Here is a 12,718-nt window from a genome sequence, read left to right on the forward strand (position 1 = left end):
TCTCAAACCAACCTGCTCCCTAAAATTCTCTACCTCACCCCATTAAATTCTAAATATGAAAGGAAAATAAGGTACAGGATAAGGACGGAGGTTATGAGAATATATAGGTTAAGCTTGTGTATAATCTAGAGATTATTCCATCCCTGGTCTGCAGCTTGAGTCATCCTTAGATGATAGATGGTTTTGGTGATCAACCAGAGAAACTGTAGCCCATCAGCCACCGTGATGATTTCCTTGTTACAACTCATGTATGTTAGTTCTAGATCAGTCAGTACAGTGTCATTACAAATAAATATTTACAATTAATTGCTTAAACTGTTTAATTTTTTTTGTTTTGTTTTGTTTTGTTTTGTTTTGTTGTTTTGTTTGAGACAGGGTTTCTCTGTGTAGCCCTGGCTGTCCTGGAACTCACTTTGTACACCAGGCTGGCCTCGAACTCAGAAATCCACCTGCCTCTGCCTCCTGAGTGCTGGGATTAAATTCGTGCACCACTACTGCCTGGCATAACTGTTTAACATTTATGTGCCTATTTTGGTCTGCTATAATGAAAATTACTAAATGACTGTTATTTTAGTGTAGTTGACTTTCATATTGACCAGTTTTTCTTATTTTCACTACCTGTAATCTCAATTTTTGATTATTGCTTTATTTGACTATTTAAGTACATTATTTGAAAGCTTAATGTAACTGGGGCAAGATGGATCATCGTGTCCTGGCTTTTTCTGCCAAACCTGATGACCAATTTGAGTTTAATTCTTCAGATTCCACTTGGTGGAAGATGGCTCCCACAGGTTGTCCTCTGTGCACACATACGGGCACGTGTGCGCACACACGCACACATGCATACACAATGAATGAATGAATGAATGAATGAATGAATGGGTGGGTGGATGGATGGATGGGTGGATGGATGGATGTGAATCACGTCTCTGCAACACAGCTTCTTTTAGCCCTGGTGAGTTGCTTGTGTGTAAGTCCTGTGTATGAGGGCATGCGCCGTGAAGCAGCCTCCTGCATCCTCACTTGTCTTTCTTCACAGTGTTAACTATGCAAACTTTTAACAACCAAAGCTTGATGAGATTTATGTATTTTTCTTAACTCCAACATTTTTTTGAGATGTTGTTTCATGTTTGAGCCCATCCAGAACTCAAGTGTGCTATATAAGGTGATATATATATCCTGACCCTCCTTCACCCAATTCCCAAGTGCTATGTGCTAACAGACCAGCTAACATCTCCTTACTTGTCTGAGAAAGGCAGTGAAAAGATGGCTCCACCAGACTTCATTCCTCCCAGGTTGACCTTTGTCATTGGTCTACACAATGAGCACAAGTTGTTGATGCTACAGCTGCATCAGCACCTGTCAGCGCTCTCTCCTCTGAGCTGAGCTTTAGAAGGCACATAGGAGGAAGTCAGTACTCAGAGCCACCCGTCTGACTGATGGGTGCATGTGGTCCTCCGTGTCAGCATCCTGGGGTGTGTCCTTCATGTGCTGTTCTCCTGTGTGTGTCCCGTGGAGTGCGTCACTTGTGTACACTGCTTCTTTTTGACATTGCTTATTTTCTTCACCTTCCTAGTGTCCCTTCCCATCCAGAAGGTCCCAGCACACTGATGACAGTGCCTTGCTAGTGGTAAGAGAATGCAGAATGGAGTTTACATGTGTTTAGAGTAACTGTTGTGCTTTACTCAGAATTGATGTAAATACAATAAAACATGATGGGCAGGCACCATAACTAAATTCTCTACAAATAACCAGACTGCTCTCTCTGTAACTTTACAATCTAGGCAGGCTTCTAGAGTTTGACTCTTACATCTGTCTAATGCATTGAGAACCCTTCTGGCCTTATCTGTGATGAGATATATGTAATAATTAGTTTTTTAAATGTCTTTTCTAATTTTCAGTTAATCATTAATTTGGCTCATGAGTCACTCCTGTGTGTTAAATGGAGTCCCACACTCCATGACACTAATTATATGTGACAACCTATTTTATTGTGTATTTGGTTTCTGTTGTTTTCATTTTTACAGGATGTTCTCCCACCCCTTGCAAATACAAGCTGCGTCACACACAGACGCTGGCTTGTCACACATGCATGCTGCCACTGGTTGCAGAAGTAGTGACAAAGACTTCACTTACAAAAGTGAAGATCAAGTTCTCACAGTTGAAGTTCTTCCATGGTCACCTTTACCTCAGATCATGGCCTGCAGTGCTGCCTCCTGTCAGTTGGGAACCCAAAGACCATGAAGGCTTAATTTAAAGTCTTTTTTAGTCATTCTTGGAAGAGAATTCAACCATTTATAAAATTACTTTTCCCATCATGTTTTTTTTTTTTAATATTTATTTATTTATTTATTTATTTTATTATATGTAAGTACACTGTAGCTGTCTTCAGACACTCCAGAAGAGGGCATCAGATTTTGTTATGGATGGTTGTGAGCCACCATGTGGTTGCTGGGATTTGAACTCAGGACCTTTGGAAGAGCAGTCGGCGCTCTTAACCGCTGAGCCATCTCACCAGCCCTCCCATCATGTTTTATGCTACTTTTTCTTTTTTTTTTTTTATATACGCAGAAGTTTTGTGGGTAGTAAGTCCTGCCTTAAGTGTTAGACACTGCCATCGCATGTGCTGAGAGTGCCAGTGCTGTAGAGGCTCCTACAATGTAAGCTGCACTGTGCTCAGAACTCTGTGTATTCTACTGCCTTCCTTTCCACTAAGATGGGCAACGCACATATTAACTGGGCAGTCTTAGTGACCATGAGGACTAGCCTCTGAAGTATTAGCAGAATTTCACTGCCACAAGGAGTGAAAGCTTCGTTTGTGTAGGAAATACCGTGGTTTCTGATGCCGGTTGGTTGTCTTGCTCAGTTCTCACAGCAATCTTAAAAACTAAGGTTTAGTGAGGCAGATGTCTTACCCATATGTGGCTTGTCAAAGGTTTGAATCTAATTCAAGGCCTGTAGTAAATACCCATGCTGGATTGCCTTCCATGCTAAAACTGAAGGGATGATAGGAAACCAAAGATGAAATTTAATAACACATAGAATAAGTGTCTAGATGTTTTTGTCAAAGAAAAGTAGAATTTGGAAAAACAACAATAGCAAAATACCCTTATCATAAAATCTGAAGTAGCAGTTGTCAAAAACACAAAATCTTTTATTTTGGCTGTTGGTGCTCAGGCCTGATTTCCTGAATTAGATGGCCTTGAAAAATCAAATCTTTGGGTGTTGTAATGTGCTCCTGTATCCCAGCACTGAGGAGGTGAGCATGAGCAAGAGGTTGCCTCAAACCTGCACTACAAACCTAGTTGAAGGCAAGCTTAGACTATGTAGCAAGGCCCAAACACCCAAACAAATAGCAAAATAAAAGCAGAATCCACATTTCTTTGTATGATAAGGAATATCCAGCCAACACTGTACAAACTCTGGGCAGTAGAGTTAGGAGAATTCGGAGTTCAAGGTCACCCACTCTATCTGGGGGTCGAGGAGAAGAAGAAAACTTACATTTTTAAGAGTCATGTTTTAAATCATGTCTCTGATCTCAGAACTGTTCTTCAAAGGGCTCATTTCATACTGCCCTTAAAATCTAAATTTTTAAAATAGATCCTGACCGAAGCCTTTGTGTGCTCTGGCTGTTCCACCTCCATCCTTATCTCTAGGCTCACTGTTTTTTCTTTTTTCTTTTTTTGGCTTTTCAAATATGAACATTCCTGTCCTCAGAGCTCTGTAAATGCTATTCTCTGCATGGACTGCTATGCTCCTGGACTGGTTTGTGGCCGTTCATCAAGGATCTGCTTATGCATCACATCTTGAAAATGGCTTTTCTGGGGCTGAGAAATGACTCAGCAGTGGAGCACTTACTGCTCTTGCAGAAGACTTGGATTCGTACCCAGCACCCACGTGGTGGCTCACAACTGTATGTGACTACTGCCAGGGCGTCTGACGCCTTCCCCTGACCCCTCCAGCAGGCAGCAGGCACATACATGGTGCATATGGAAGACACACATACATCGAGACAAAACACTCATAAGTCATCATAGAGAAAGAGGGTGGGGGAGGCACGGTGATCATGAAGAGATGTGTCATAATCATGCCCTCCATGATTAAAGACCTGTCTCTGATTCCAGCACCCACTTTAAAAAGTCAGCTGTGGTGGCACAGGCTTGTAATTCTAGTCCTGGGGACTGTGTATAGCTGGCTATCTAGCCTAGCCTACTCGAAAAACTCAGTGAATAAAGCACCTGCTATGCAAGAGTAAGGACCTGGGTTTGAATCCCTAAAACCTACGTAATGCCGGAAACAGTAGTGCATCTGTAGTCCTACAGTGAGAGTGATGTGGACAAGCTCTGTGTGACTCAAGCCTACAGCAGCTGAGGACAGAGACGCTGCCTAAACAAGGTGGAACTGAGGACCGCACCTAAGGCTGTCCTCTGACTCCGTCCGTGCATCTGTACTATTGCACCCACATCCCTCCATACACAAATGCTCCCACACATACACATCATACACATGAAGGGTTGGCTTAAGATAAATGAGTCAAATAAAAGTAAAATTACCCTCTTTGAAATTCTGGTCATTCGGAATTTCATTGCTGAAATGCTGGGTCATCTCTATAGTGTTAAGCTGAATCCTCACGACTGACCCCTCCGAATATAACTTGGATTAACATTGAAAAATATTTTGGTTTCTGCCAGCCATGCTTGGTTAAAGATGAATCCTCTGACTATATCTGTTTCCCTTTTCACAGAACAATAGAAGGCAAATTAGTGTCAAAGCTATTTTGTTAAAGTCATGGATGTCTTAAGTTTTATTTCCATCTGAAATCATTTTTATTAAGAAATACCTCTTTTTATTACAAGATGACTGTATTTGGGGGAAATGTGAGTTCTGAAACATCCACTTGTCATTTGCTTTCTGTTGTCTTATTAGCAGCTATAGAACTAGAATAATGCCTCTGCATTCTAGATTAGTGTGGCCTGAGGCTTGAGTATTCTGAATAATACTGGTGGACAGGTCCTGTTGTGTCAGTGATTGCATGATGCAGGTGCTCCCTGTCTCTTCTCCCCCAGCCCTGTTAGTATCTTAGTAAACCTCCTAAGTTTGTTGATGACCCTCCCTCTGCCCATTTTTGGATGCTTTGTTTTGTTTTGTTTTACTGCTTAGCTCTGCCTGCCTCCCATTGGCTAATTCAAATGCTGCCCTTTGTTTCCTCTCTCCTTGTTTGAAATGTAGTCGCTGTCAGGGTTGGATGGAGTGAGCTGCGTGGCTACCCGGCCTCATTCTTCTGCCTTCACACCTCTCAAGGTATCTCTTGTTGCATTAATGAATCTGAAAATGCTGGGAGGGAATCCAGGGGTTATGCAAGGGGGCCTTCAATTTTCAGTAGATTGGTATAACAGCAGGCAAGGTGGCCTCGAGTCACATGGAACACACCTAAAGTCATGGAAGTGTGTGTTAGTACTGGTGTCACCACCATTCCAACAGTTGCCCCTCCATGCATAGTGAATGTTGCAAGGGGAACTTCACGTTTGATGAGGCATATTACAATGGTTTCAAGAAAATGTGCCTCCCTTCCACACCTGTCTGAGTTTGGGACATGAGAACAGGCTCCTGTGTATCTGTGGCACACCTGCCTTCCAGGCTAGATGCCTTGGTAGCTGGAATGCCTTCTCTTCCTGCTTATGAGGTAGTCGATGAAGACGAGGATCAGCCATGGCAGGGCCCGGCCCACAGCACGGGAATCCACATGTTTCCACCCTGTGCACATTCTTCCACAGACCCAAACGTGTCTCTTCCAACCATCAAAGTCTAGACTTGAATGCTGAGGACACAGGGAAGCACTGTGATTACATAGATGTGCTCCTCGATGTAGCACTTGTATGGGGTCTCCTTAGTGGCCTTCAGAGCCATCCCTGAACTATTGGCCATGCTTCATGTGGGCTCTGGCATCTGTAAGAGTCATGAGCAACTGGATTCCTTACAGGAAAAACAGACTTGAATTGAATTAGTGCACACCTTTAATCCCAGCACTCAGGAGGCAAAGGAAGGAGGAGCTCTGTGAGTTTGAATCCAGCCTGGCCTACAAATGGAGTGTAGGAAAGCCAGGGCTACACAAAGAAACCCTGTCTCAAAACCTGAAAGGAGGAAGAGGAGGAGGAGGAAGGCTTCTCTTCCAGTATAAATTTCTCAGTAATTGTTTTTGCCTTAGAGTTATCCTTTTTCACAATGTTTGGAGAGACTAGTTAGATCTTTAAAGAATGTATTATATAAATAAGCAAAAAAATCTGTCTTTTTAAGAAAAAGTACAAAATCAGTCAATTTCACTAGACTTTCATTTCTAGACTTAGTTTGAAGCCAAATTGCATGGCTTTTTTATATCCACTACGTTACTAAAATATGGAATTGCCCTTTCTTGAGTAGTAACTGCTGATATGCCTGTTTCTCCACAGAGCGAAAACAGAGTTGATGTCACCTCAAGCTTTCCAATGACAGAGACAGGTAATAGAAACAAAGGTGATGTATATGATATTTGGTTTTGTTTGTTTGTTTGTTTGTTTGTTTTGGGGGGTGAGAGAGAAAAACAGGGTCTTGATATGTAGCCCAGGCTAGCCAGAACTAATGGTTCTTCTGACTCATTCTTCCAAATCCTGGGGTTACAGCAGGTGCCAGTCACCAGGCTTAGCACAGTTATTTTTTAGTAGAATTTGTTTGTGTGTGAGTGTGTGTAGTGTGTGTGTGTGTGTGTGTGTGTGTGTGTGTGTGTGTGTGTAAGAGAGACAGAGACAGAAACAGAGATGAAAGTCTCAGTGGCCCAGGCTGGCCTGTAACTGGGAATAAAGATAAGAAATACTGTGAAGTTCCCGATTCTGGCTCCAGCTCCAGAGCGTAGGCTGTCCTACCGTGCCTGGTTTCAGTAGTGCCGTGGAACAAACTGACCTAACCAGGACTTGACGAATGCTAGCCAAGCACTCTCCCAACTGAGCTATACCCCAGCCCCTCAACACCAGAATTTCTGGTTTTACAAGTTGGCCATTTGATAAGAAAACACGAGTAAGAATTAGCAAGTATATAGGTTCGCAAAAGACTAAGTTCAGTATATTAGCTTTCAGTATGCATTTATTGATATACTAAAAATAACAATTTTAAAACTAAACAAGCAGCTTTACTGTTTACATACGCTTTTCATTAACGAGTAGACTCATCATCTTTTACACCATTGCCATGTTTGATTTGATTTTCTGTGACATTTGTCTACATCCTCTTTGATTTGCTCCATCTCCTTACATCCTCTTGCTTTTCCATGCTGGTGTAGTCCGTCATTCCCCTGCGTATTCCTTTCCTGCTGCTACCCAGAGAAATCAACCCCAGCGCCCTGAAAGCTTCCTTTTCCGAGCTGCTGTCAGGGCAGAAGCTAATAAAGGTGAGTGATGGCAACGTTAGAGGCGTGGTAGGGTGGGGGTGGCTTTGTACAGTGCCGTGAACGCTCACGTGCTTTCAGCTGCACACCTAGCTACCATCTTGGTAAAAATACTAACTCTGCAGGTGTCTGTGACCTTGCTAACATTAAACCAGGCTTTTTGTTTGGATTAAAAACTTTCTTAGTACTATATAAAACATTTTATAATGTTTCAACTATGCATGATGATACATACCTATAATCTCTACATTTAGGAGGCTGAGGCAGAATTGATTTTTAAGGCTACCCCAAGCTACATTTCAAGATCCTGTCTAAAAGCCAAAATCAAAAGCTGATTATACAAGTAAAGTTCTCTTAGAGAACATTCTTCTCTCATTATGAATCCTTTCTCAGATCTCTCTGTATCGATAAACTATTGAACTTTTGTATACCTGTTACCAGCAATTGCACTGTGAGAAATATGCATGTATGTTAGACAAAAGATAGGTACAAAAAAATTCATAGCAACAGTTTTTATAATGTGCCAGATTTAATGTTCACAAGTAGAAAGGATGATATCTGTATAGTGAATGTCCTGCAAGTAATGAAAACTCTACATACTAAATACTGGCTATCAGGAATGTACAGTACTGATACATCTGTAATGTTGATCAAAAGAAGCCACACACAAAGAATACATATAATATTGTTTAATTTATAGAAATGTCTCAAAAATGGACAAAATAGATCTGTGGTATTTAAAGTAAAGCTACCGGGTGCCCTTTGGGTTCCATGGGCAGAGAATTTGCAAGAGGCGAGGCTTTGAGGTTAAAAAATTGGCTTACAGCACTGAGCCATTTCATTTTGTGAGATCATTTATTGGCCTGTATTTAGAACTCTGTCATTTACCATGTATGTGGTATTTGTCAATAAAATTATTTGTAAATGGATATAATTCAAACTAAAATGTTAATACTGCTTTGCCATTATAATTTTATATTTGAAAATTTCAACTGGTCCTTTAGTTCCTGTCCAGCCCATTACCCCTTTCAATTTACTCACTAGACCTGTTATATGATGATACTTTTTAAAAAGGAAACCTTTATGATTTTACTTTATGTGTACGGGTGTTTTGCATGCATGTGTGTATGTCTACCTACCGTATGCCGAGGAGGTCAGTATAAGGCATTGGAACCCTGGAACTGGAGTTACAGATGTTTGTGAGCCACCATGTGGGTCTTTTTGGTTTCTCTGTGTAGCCCTGGCTGTCCTAAAACTCAGTGTAGACCAAGCTGGCCTCCAACTCAGAGATCAGTCTGCCTCTGCCTCCTGAGTGCTGGGATTAAAGGTGCCAAACCTGGGTCTTCTGTCTACAAGATCAGCAAAAGTAGGAAATGCTGTATTGGCAGGAAACTTGCCAGACAAAGGTATTTCCTAGCTCTGGCGGTTGACCTCTCTGTCTCATGTTTTCTAGGTCGTGCGTCCCCGCTTCTCCTGTCATCTGCGCCTGCAACTGATCCTACAGATGCCATAACACGACAGAGAGAAGAAGAGCTGAAATTAATAGATCAGCTACGAAAAGTGGGTGCATTGCGGTGCCGTTGCTATAGTCCATATCCCTTTGGTCACATGCCCACTTGGCCACCATTGCCATAAAGTCAGTCACGTCCCCTATATGCTGCACTATACAAGTGCAAAAGAAATTTCACTACTGAGGAAACACCTTTCAACTTTGTATTGAGAAAATCAGATGAATAATTCTAAAAGGTCACATTCTAACCTTTGTTTCCATTTCTGTTTTTCATTGTGTTAAAAGGCACTCTCAGAAGAGTAGTACAATGTGTCTGTGCCAGGCATGCTGGTCCACCAGTGTAACTACTGGCTGCCTGAGGTAACAGGGTCACCAGTTTAAGACCACACTTTCACTTACGGGCATGCACACATGCTCAAGCCATTTGCATGTTGAGGGATTGCCTACTTTATTTTGGAATTGAACAAGAATCCAGTTGGAGTTCATGTTTTTGTTTGTTAAGACAAGTTCTCCCTATGTAACTCAGGCTGACCTTGAACTGTCTTTCTCCCTGTGCCTCTCTAGTCTGGTATTACAGGCACACACCACCATAGCAAGACTTAGTGGTTTCCTAAATCATAACTGTATAGTCATTCCTCTTGTGCTCTTGTGCCATTGTGACCTGGCTCTGATGCATACCTCCTGACTCTGTAAGTTACTGACCTGGGTCAGGAGGAGAATGGAGACTGTAGCACCTTAACTTCTTTCCTTTTCTGGGTCAGGAGGAGAATGGAGACTGTAGCACCTTAACTTCTTTCCTTTTCTGGGTCAGGAGGAGAATGGAGACTGTAGCACCTTAACTTCTTTCCTTTTCTGGGTCAGGAGGAGAATGGAGACTGTAGCATCTTAACTTCTTTCCTTTTCTGGAGTTTGGTTTGGTTTGGTTTGGTTTTGAGACAAGGTCTTTATAGCCCTGCCCAGCCTGGAGCTCACTGCACCCAGACTGGCCTCAGCCTTGCTGTGATTCTTCTACTGCGCAAGCGCCCTGAGTGTTGAGATTGCAGGCATGTGTAATCCTCCTGCATCCTAAAGGCTGGCATTACAGACAAATGTCATCATGCCCAGCTTTCTGTCTGGGTTTCTGGCCATCTTTATATCCTATATGATAACCACTCTTCCATTAATGCATGGCATCTCCTGTCCTTGCAGCACATTGAGTACCGGTTGAAAGTCTCTTTGCCCTGTGACCTTGGAGCAGCTCTAACTGACGGCGTTGTACTTTGCCACTTGGCCAATCATGTTCGGCCTCGATCTGTCCCAAGCATTCATGTCCCATCCCCAGCCGTGGTAAGTTGTAGTCCCGGGCAGCATTGGCTATTATTCATTAGATGCGTTTCAGCTCAGTGGAGTCATTGTGCTGGAAGCTAGCAAAGCAGATACCAAGGGCCCAGTCCCCGCCTGCCTCTTGTCACTTTGACTAGAGAAAAAGCAGACACATGAACAATAAGCTACAGCATGTATGGAATATTGTAGGACATATATATGAAGTGTGCTATGGAAATACCAAAGGGAACCAATTAACTACGTAGAGAATTCAAAGCAGCCTTCTAGAGAAGAAGTTGTACTAATTCAGTTACAAAATATGGGCAGGAATTGGCCAGTTAGCAACTTAAGGAATTGTTCAGCTGTTGAGCATAGATGACACTCAGGGTGAGTAAATCCCAGGCCATGTTTTAGAGGCCTTAAAACAAGTCAAGCAGTTAGAGGTTTGTACTAGTGTAAATAGTGGGCAACTTTTGAAAATGTTTGTTGATCATTCAGTAGACATAGCAATGCAATGCACACTGTTAGAACTTCACTAGGAAGGGCCAACAAGATGGCTCAGCCAATAAAGAATCTTACCACCAAGCCTCACAGCCTGTTTACAGTTGGATGTGGTGGAGACTAACCGTGCAGAAAGGGCTCTTTGTACTTTTCTATCCATTTATGGATAACAATTTGCTGACCTGACCCCTGGCTCTAGGCTGGAGCCAGGCTTATGACTTATGTCTATAGTCTGGCTGTTCTGTTGGCAGAATCCTGTCAGATGTCTTTGAGTTCATTTATGGAATCAGGAAATGTACCACTAAGAGGCATTTTCCTTGAAAGTCCAGTCACTTATGAACCAGACATTTTAAATATCAGGTTTTATTCCAATATCATGTATTTTGAAGAAAGTTTAGATTCAACTTTACAAAACAGTGGACTAGTGGCTGGAGAAGGGCTCAAGAGGTTAAACACTTGGCTCTTGAGGAAGAGCTGGGCAGGGTTCCCAGTACCTACATGATGGCTCACAAACATCTGTAATTCCAGTTCCTGGGGACCTGATGCCTTCTTCTAACTTCTGTGGGTACCAGGCACACAAGTGGTATACAAGCAAGCAAAGCAAACACATAAAATAAATAAATCCAAAAACTAAAGAAAACAAAACAGTGGTATAATGCTAGTAAGGGTTAGAACACAAGGCCCATAGGAAAGAAATCCATCATCATTTAAAGTAGGAAGTCAGGCAGCCCCACCAGGAGGGTTAGGAACAGTTCTTCCATCGTTGGACTACCTAGGATTTTCTTCCTTGCTTCTCAGTGGAGGAATTAAGCTATGCTAAGATAGCTACTCAGCCTTACTAACTGGGGAATTCACTACCTCTCAGAAGTGGGAGCAGGCCCTATAAACATTATTGTTCTTCCTTTTTCTAGGATTTTTAAAATTATGTATATGTGTACATTTGAATGTGGATCTGTACATATGAGTTCTGTCCTGACTGAGTCTAGAAGAGGGTGTCAGATCCCCTGGAGCTGGACTTACAGGTAGTGAGCTATGTTGGTGCTGGGAACTGAACTGTGGTCCTCTGCAAGAGCAGCATCCACTGTTATCCTCTGAGCCATCTCTGCAGCCCTTCCTTAATAGTCATCTCAAAATGAGTTTGCTCTATTATACATGCTTATTGAGGCTTTAGGGATGATTTAAAAGGGTTTCCTTATATTTTAAGAAAAAGGTTTTTAAATTGTGTGTGGGCAAGCATGTGCGCGCACATGAATGATTTTATGTGCATCACAGGAACCCATGGAAGCCAAAAGAGAGCATTGGATTCCCTGGAACTGAAGTTAGAGGTGGCTGTGAGCCAGCTTATGGGTGCTATGAACCAAACCCATCATTCCAGCCCCATACTTCTAAATAAATTTTTTAATGAAAGCAAATTTTAAAAAATAAAATTTTTGAGCCAATAGTGGTGTGATCACACTGTGAACTCCAAGACTGTGTTATCTACTGAAAAACTGTTTCTTGTTGTGGTGTAGCTCAGCCTTAGCATATATCTTTAATCCTAAACAATGAAGGTAAAGTTAGTTTGTAGAGGGAAGCACCCATGTTTGAGAGTGGTGACTAATTGAGTGGCAGATAAGAAATGAATCAGAGAAAGATTTGACAGGATTGGATATGCCCAACACTCAGAGAGTGAAAACGGAAGCTACCTAACAGAGAACAGTGCAGAGAAAGAGAAGAAAAGGAGAAGACAGTTATATGGAAGTTGCAGAGAGAGACCAAACTAGACTCAGGTGAAGACAGAAGGAGCCAGAGAATGAGAAGGAGCCAGAAGAGTAGAGCATATTGCCTGAGTTAGTTGAAGCCAAGAAGAGCAATTCAGGAGCTGCTGAGAGAAGCCAGAAGAACTGAGTTGAACCAGGCAGCCAAAGCTCAGAAAGAACTAAGGAGTGAGTTTATTCAGCAGCAAGTCTCAAGCTGAAAACTTTCTAGGCCTGGATTAGATTGTATGAAGG

At 42.2% G+C, this 12,718-nt stretch overlaps 1 protein-coding gene across 8 annotated transcripts in view; it reads left to right on the plus strand.

Moving 5' to 3' along the window:
• The window catches only part of Lrch3 (leucine rich repeats and calponin homology domain containing 3), a 111,886-nt gene that overhangs the window by 84,831 nt on the left and 14,337 nt on the right, over positions 1 to 12,718 (plus strand). For 5 of the 8 annotated variants that reach the window (XM_021185081.2, XM_029470285.1, XM_029470286.1 and 2 more), the window contains 6 exons: positions 1,577 to 1,630; positions 5,230 to 5,301; positions 6,447 to 6,495; positions 7,310 to 7,417; positions 8,868 to 8,974; positions 10,113 to 10,250. In XM_021185081.2, coding sequence (XP_021040740.1) covers positions 1,577 to 1,630; positions 5,230 to 5,301; positions 6,447 to 6,495; positions 7,310 to 7,417; positions 8,868 to 8,974; positions 10,113 to 10,250 — 528 coding nt within the window. The remainder of the gene's footprint in view (positions 1 to 1,576; positions 1,631 to 5,229; positions 5,302 to 6,446; positions 6,496 to 7,309; positions 7,418 to 8,867; positions 8,975 to 10,112; positions 10,251 to 12,718) is intronic. The other 3 variants (XM_029470291.1, XM_029470292.1, XM_029470288.1) reach the window with 1 other exon arrangement.

This window comes from Mus caroli, chromosome 16 (genome assembly GCF_900094665.2).
Source record: "Mus caroli chromosome 16, CAROLI_EIJ_v1.1, whole genome shotgun sequence".
Lineage (NCBI taxonomy): Eukaryota > Metazoa > Chordata > Mammalia > Rodentia > Muridae > Mus > Mus caroli.